The sequence below is a fragment of the Phaseolus vulgaris genome, chromosome 9 (assembly GCF_051622355.1).
Source record: "Phaseolus vulgaris cultivar YP4 chromosome 9, ASM5162235v1, whole genome shotgun sequence".
Lineage (NCBI taxonomy): Eukaryota > Viridiplantae > Streptophyta > Magnoliopsida > Fabales > Fabaceae > Phaseolus > Phaseolus vulgaris.
In genome coordinates, this window is record NC_143506.1 from 2143471 (window position 1) to 2150618 (window position 7148).

At 34.8% G+C, this 7148-nt stretch overlaps 1 protein-coding gene across 1 annotated transcript; it reads right to left on the reverse strand.

The window, feature by feature from the left end:
* Positions 1–491: 491 nt before the first annotated feature.
* On the reverse strand, positions 492–4364 carry LOC137820393 (5'-methylthioadenosine nucleosidase). The gene is made up of 8 exons (XM_068624466.2): positions 4248–4364; positions 4103–4166; positions 3705–3796; positions 3290–3396; positions 2613–2687; positions 2186–2260; positions 1185–1277; positions 492–1020 (listed from the first exon to the last, which is right to left on the reverse strand). The coding sequence occupies exons 1-8, from the start codon at positions 4345–4347 to the stop codon at positions 823–825; spliced, it is 804 nt and encodes a 267-aa protein (XP_068480567.1). The 5' UTR covers positions 4348–4364; the 3' UTR covers positions 492–822.
* Positions 4365–7148: the final 2784 nt, after the last annotated feature.

Here is a 7148-nt window from a genome sequence, read left to right on the forward strand (position 1 = left end):
TAGTTCTAGAATTGGTGTTGCGAGGGTTATCAAGATCTGTATAAAGGTTGAATCACCCCTAAAGTGGTCCATATTTAATTTATTGTTTATTGCTAATAAAAAAACGAATGAAAATGATTTACAAAAACCAACATCTTCAACTATAACACCGATGCAATGGAGCAATGGATGACTCCTAACAACAACAAAGAATTTCAATAGTGGGTCTAAAACAAGAATTGAAGGAGTAGACACAGGCAATTCATCTATTAAGAAGATGAAGGGAAGAAGAGAGGATGTAAGCTTAACATATATATTTCAATAACGGCAAACGCACATTATGACTATGGAAGGCTTGTGCTTGAGCTTAATATTAACACAATGTCCTTGTTTACTGTCTGAATTTCATTAGCTTGTGTTTGTATAAGAAATAAGGCTATTTGGATTGGCTCAGGCCTGAATAACGAATCCTGAGAGGCAATAATGGCAAATTTATATCCAAACACATGACGGGAACAGTGAATTAGGACACTTCATTATTAAAATCATTCCACCCATGGTGGTAGTTCATAATCAAGCATATTCCTTTAAGTAGTTCACTTAAAAGTATAAATCATCGTACATGTTTACAATGATTGCCACAATCTTTGCCAGACAACTTACACAGCCTGCAAGGCCAAAACAGGTACAAAAGAGAGATGAGAGGCGGGGCTGCAATATCTTCAGTTTACAAGTCTTTATTTTTTTTCTTAAATCTCAAATTCCCAATCAATGATGGTAGTGTACAATTGGAGCCCACCGTGCAACATTGCTTATAACAAAACTCAATCTGAAATTGGGTTGTCAAAGTTCAGATATGCACTTTCCATTAATAAAATTGATAACTTGTTCAACTGCCAGGTCGAGTGCAGCAGTTACAGCTGCTAAATTTTGCAGGAATTCTTCTGCAGTTGGTTTGTCACCATCAATGATATCAGTCACAGCTTTTACAAAAATTGCGGGAACTTTCAGAAGGTCAGCAACATAAGCAACAGCTGCTCCCTGGAGAAAAAGTTGAAACGGGGAGTTAAAACCAATATTCAACAAAGGAAAAATTAGAACTACTATTACTAGGTGTGATTTGTGAAAATGCAGATTCACATGCCATTCCCCATAGATGAACAGAAAATCCAACATTCTAGAGTATACCCAATATATCAGGTTACCTCCATATCTTTAACTGTGGCATCATTTGCAATGATGGATGATTCATCCTGCTGTGACATATCTAAAGAGTCACCTGTTGACAATTTAGCCACCTGAAATTCGCACAGATATTAATTGGGTCAAGTTTTGCACATTTAATCTAAACAAAAGAACTGGCCACAATAACATAATGAAGCAAATCAAAGTACATTTTTGGAACATCACCATGCTTCAGACAAGGATGTTTATCTCGAGTGAAAGTGAACTACTATTATTATGACCGAAATTAAAGCTATTTATTCATTTGCAAGATTTTCAATGCAAACCGGCAATGCATTTGCAATCAGTCACGAATGTGTAAGAAAAAACTATTCCACTCAGTTTACTCTATAGGCTATGAAACTACGCTAAGATTTTATTGTCTGTCCCCTAAAGAACACATAAAAGTAATAAGCAATAACAGAGATAAATACATTAATGACCAGACAAAAGTAAAGGTCAACAACCTGGAAACTTAACATTTCTTAGATTGTCATAAGAAAGGGTTCATGTTTTTCCCATTCATCTATGATTTATTAATTTTAGCTTGACATTGTCTGATAGAAAAAATAAATCACACATGTACATCTCCATTTTATCAGCAGAAATGTTTATCCTACAAGGCATGCCCACGTCATAAACTAGGCTAAACATACATTGGTACGCATGTCAGCAGGAGTGAGTGACTAATCTCAAATGAACTCCTAGTCAAAGCATCAAGCCACGACAGTCCTAAAAAGAGAGATAATTTGTATGCTCAAAGGTACAAACTTCACAAAATGAGCGGGAAGTTCTTCAATCCAGGTAATCTTGTTAACAAATGGAACCTAAGTCATAATAGTAATCTTGTTAACAAATGGAACCTAAGTCATAATTTTGGATGACAACATTTTGTGATATCAAGGTATTTGTTGGCAATGTGAATTTTAAATTAAAGTGATTTGTTTTCAGGAGCAAATACATATAAGCAAATAACACTCACCTTTAGATTAAGCTCCTTTACAAGGTTGGGTGCCTCAAAGGCTTTACGTAAACCAACACCGTACAGATCAAAAACCTGCAAAAGACATCACACATATTATTGGTGTTGATGTCTAGATTTCTGCCGCACTACATTGCAAGCATGAAACAAAGTATCAATGAAAAATATTAAAATATGTTACCGTAACTCTGCAAATAGTTTCTATTCAAGATTCTTAACTGGACCAATTGAAAATTATAAAAGAAAGCATAGCATTTAAGCCGCTAGGTTAATATGTCAAAATTAATGATATTGATAGGTCAAACAATATATTATATTCATTGCAGTATTAAATATGAACTTGACATAGTCAACCATACTTCAAGTAGAGAAGGGGGGCAAAGACAAAGCTATCTAGAGATACCAAGAGGAATAACAAAAAACTTACGGGTATGGGTATTCTTCTGTCGTGAAAAGCAGAATCTGATACAATGAACACATCACCAACACTAGCTCCTTTGGCCTGAAAGCATCCAGTAATGAACACTACTTAGGTAAATATGTTCATGCATTTACAAATCCATTTATCTGTGACTGCTCCATAATATTTTTAACTACATACATGATCATTATAAGATTTTAATTTACTATAAAGAGTTACCATTACAATCATATGGTCAGTCAATCCACTTAAAATAGTCATACATTTTAGTTCAATTCATTTCTTGATTACAAAACAATTTACATACAAAATTATATAACACAATCAATGGCGATTATTGATTGCAAATAATATTTTAGTTTAGCTCTGTTTGATCACTTATTGTAAGTTATAAAAACATTTTTTAGAAGACAAAAAAACATATACAGTTACAACGATTTCCTGTAACAAAAAAACAGTTATATCAACTACGCCACCAGGGTATAAAAAAGGGAAAATATTGCAACAGATAACTAATTCATATATTGAAAATGAATATGACTACAATTTCACAGGAAGGAGGATCAAAGCTAGCTAAACTAAGAAGAGAACAACAAATAACACAAGATACAGACATTTTTGGGGGTATAAAACTAGAAAATCAGCAACCCTAAGGCTACTGCTCAGGGGAAGACAGTGCTTACCTTGAAGCCACCAGCAGTTCCTGCATTGATGATCAAGTCTGGTTGTAATGCTTGAATAGCAGCATATGTTACAAGAGCAGATGATATTGTGCCTACGCTATCAACCCCTGAAAGAAATACATCATAACTCGTCAAATGAAAACTAGCAGTCAAAACAAAATTGCCGCTTTCATTATCTTCCTTGAAGACATGGCAATGGGGCATGTTGTAGTTACACCGACAGACATTCAAACTACAGCCCATGAAACACAATCAGGAAACAAAATCCAGGTTTCATAAAAGTGGAAAGAAATCCTGTTTTTATATTTGCTCCTAGAAGTTTGGATTGGGGTAAGCATCATAGCAACCCTTTCATTATTCCCATCTCATCACATTTCTTCCAAGCAATCAAATTGAAAAGAACAAACATCCTTACCTAAAACAGGATCTTTTCCGGGCCAGATCAAGCTTATACTGAGATCTTTGTATGTCCCATGATAACGGACCCAAGGAACCCCTTGTGGAAACCTGCACCATTGTGCACAGACAGACACTTCGATCAATGTAAAATACGTGAAAAGTAAAGGTCCACTTTACTTCAACCCCCTCAGTAACAAATAAATCAATAATTAATTGAAAAAAATAACAAAAAACTCGTCCAAGCAATTCTAAGATGCTGCACGAAACTAAAAAATAATTTGTAAGCAACATATCATGATACAATATTTCATTTCAAGCAAGGTTAGCTACAACAAAAAAAAAAAGGTGATTAACAAATTAGAGTAAGAAATCTTAAAACCTAAGAAAATAAAAGAGAGAAAGAGAGATACATACGGAGAGTTAGGATCCTCGGTGAGCTGAAACCTGTTGACAACGGGAAGTGCCTCCGTCTGCATAGCTGTTATTCATTCCATACAACATTAACATTAGTACGATCAAATAGAATAGAAAATAGAAGATAACATAACATCGTAGGTACCAACGATGATGACGATGTTAGAAATGGGTTTGTTCAAGGCAGCCATGGCTTGCTGGTCAGAAGCAGAAGGAGCATCTGATTGGTCTCCAAGCGCAGCCATGACTATTGTTGCAGATTCCTCCGACTTTTCTCTTCTATCTCTGTTCCCCACAGTCAATAATATATATGTATATATAAAAAAAATATGATTTTATTTTCGCCCAATAAATTTTTCAAATAGTTTTCATTTTTTTTCTACTTTTGTTTCTCAAGTGTTTTTTTTTTAAGTTGGCGAAAAACAAAGTTATAGTATTTCAAAATTAATGAGAAAAAATAAGATGGAATTTTGGAAGGATTAATATTATATTAGAAATTTTTTAAAAGGAAATATATTTAGTAAATTATAACACAATGCAATAGATGTACATCATTGCTTGTAAAATAGTTTATATTGTTAACTAATTAAAAAAATAATTTTTGTGATTTCTAATATAGTTGTTATCAAAGTTAATATAATAGGTATATGTATGTGTGGATAAGCTTTTTTTTTGTGGAATTATAGGAAAAAGAAAATTGAAATTAACTTTTTCATAAATCAAAAAGGTTTATTCATAATTTATCTATTTTTTATTTTGTATTTAAATCATTTTGGTTCATATAGAAGTTAATATATTTTAGAAATTGTTATGAAGAAGCTTTTTAGAAACATATCATATTTTTCTGCTACAGAATATTTTTTTTTAATTATAATAACTATATTGAAGGATGGTATTTATTTATTATAATTTTCAATTATAATGTAATCCATATGTAGAACATTTTCTTATAAATTTTAATTATATATTATACTGGTATGAACCGAGCGACTAATCAGAGTTTTGGCTCATCACAGACCGATCGACCTAGGGTCCAGTTCTAGTGGGTTGACCGATGGTATAAACCTTACTACACCTAAACGTACTAAACAAAGTTAATTTGTGGTTATCAACTAGGTAATACAATCCTTAACACATACTCACACCTTAACCTGGCCCACTACAGGTAATATAAATAGTACGTATTCTAAGGAGCAGGTACGTCATTAATGACAGTACACTTTTGAGTGTTGAACACCCCTTTTTGCTGACTTGAGCGTCGGAGTGCCTTCTGCAGGTACCCCACGTTCGGCATTAATCCGAGACCTGAAGAAGCAGTACAAGAGGAGGAGGAGCGAGCTTCAGGAACAAGTCAACTGCCCGACAAGAGAGGAGGAGACGAAGTCAACCAACAGTTCTCTAGGTCTCATCTCCATAGCAGGAACAATTGGCCCCCATCGTGAGGCCGAGAGAAACTAGCTGAAGAACAAAAGTAGATGGTATCAACTCAAAGCATGGAGAGGATGACCGAAACCGATCAGGTGATGTTGTTGCTATCTCTGCAGAGAGATGGTCAAGATGAAGAGGAAGACTGAAAAGGTCACTAAAAAGAATGAGCAGGAGATACAGGCTCTCCGAAAGAAGAATGAAGAGATGAAGAAGAAGCTTATGGAGGGAGGACCATATGTAGGACCGACCAATATTGTCGGCAGGTCCTACACCTCCCCTTCCAACTCGAGGCCGGTTAAGGAGACGAGGGACAAGGCTCCCACCCATGAGATGGATGGCAAATCCTGTCTTAACTGTTGAACCAAGTGGTGTTCAATGTTTTGAAGAATCCAAATCATTTGAAGGATGATGAAGCCTCTGCTTTGCTTGATGCTGCTGTGCTGGTTTAAGCTTTGTTCTGGGGTAGTTTAATGTTGTAATCAACCCTTAGATTAAATCTCAAAGCAATTAGCATCTCAATTTTAACAAAGTAAAATGTTTTTCAAACTAAGTTGAAACAACCGATTGTTTTTTCGAAACAACCGATTGTTTACACTTAGGTGTTTTGAGAAAGTTTGAAAAATGTTTTTGAATGGTGAATTTTGTTAAGTAACAAAACAACCGATTGATTCGAGGAAACAATCGATTGTTTGTTTTGAAACCATAACAGAAAAACTGTTTTCTTTGACTGAGCTTTAAATGCTTTAACTGAATACGCTCCAGTCATTAAATGGTTTGACCAATCTGTTTTAAATGCAATTAAGAGTTTGTTAAGATTTGATAACAAACTATATTCTTAGATATATTCTGAAAAACTGTTTTATGTTTTAAGAATCTTGAAACAAAGTTTTGATCTAAGAGTTTTTCAAAGAGTTCTGAGATTGCTTAAGAGTTGAGAGATTGATCAAGGTGTTGAATAGGATTCTACTTGTATTGATTTCAGATATTCATCTGTAACAAGTGTAATCTTTGTAAACTGCTGAACAATTCGTGTGTGTGTTTTGCTGAGATTGGCTGTGTGTTCTTGAGGTGTTCAAGATCAGCAATCTTAGTGTTGGCCAAGGAGAGTGTGTTTCTTGAGGTGTTCAAGGTCATTCTATTGGTTGTGGTGTAAGTGATCAAGTGGTGATTGCTTAGTGGATATCCTCAGGGTTTCTGAGAAGACTGGATGTAGCTCTTGTTTGGAGTGAACCAGTATAAACAACTGTGTACAATTTCTCTATCCCTATCTCTTTAATTCAGTTTTGATATTTTGGAACTGGTATAAACAACAGATTGTTTCGCTAAAACAACAGATTGTTTCGCTAAAACAACCGATTGTTTTTCCAGCTTTGTGCTTTTGCTGTTTGTTTTGGAAAAACTGAATCCTTAATCAAGGTTCTTTCAAAGAATTTTCATTCTAAGGTTAAAAGTTTGCAAAAATCCTTCTTAAACAATTCACCCCCCTCTCGTTTAAGGCCATATATTCTAACGTTAACAAGTCAGCCAGGACGACTGTCACGCTGGATTCGGCCTGACGATGTTGTCATCGAAGTTCCACTGCCAGACAAGTGGAAAGGATTCAACAGGGATCGGTACG

Excerpts from the sequence above, each read along its gene's own strand:
- LOC137820393 (XM_068624466.2), bottom strand. The coding sequence starts at position 4,347 with ATGGCTGCGCTTGGAGACCAATCAGATGCTCCTTCTGCTTCTGACCAG. Across the intron at positions 3,797-4,102 it reads ACCGAGGATCCTAACTCTCC|GTTTCCACAAGGGGTTCCTT; the intron begins GTATGTATCTCT and ends ACAATGGTGCAG. Across the intron at positions 3,397-3,704 it reads CGGAAAAGATCCTGTTTTAG|GGGTTGATAGCGTAGGCACA; the intron begins GTAAGGATGTTT and ends TATTTCTTTCAG.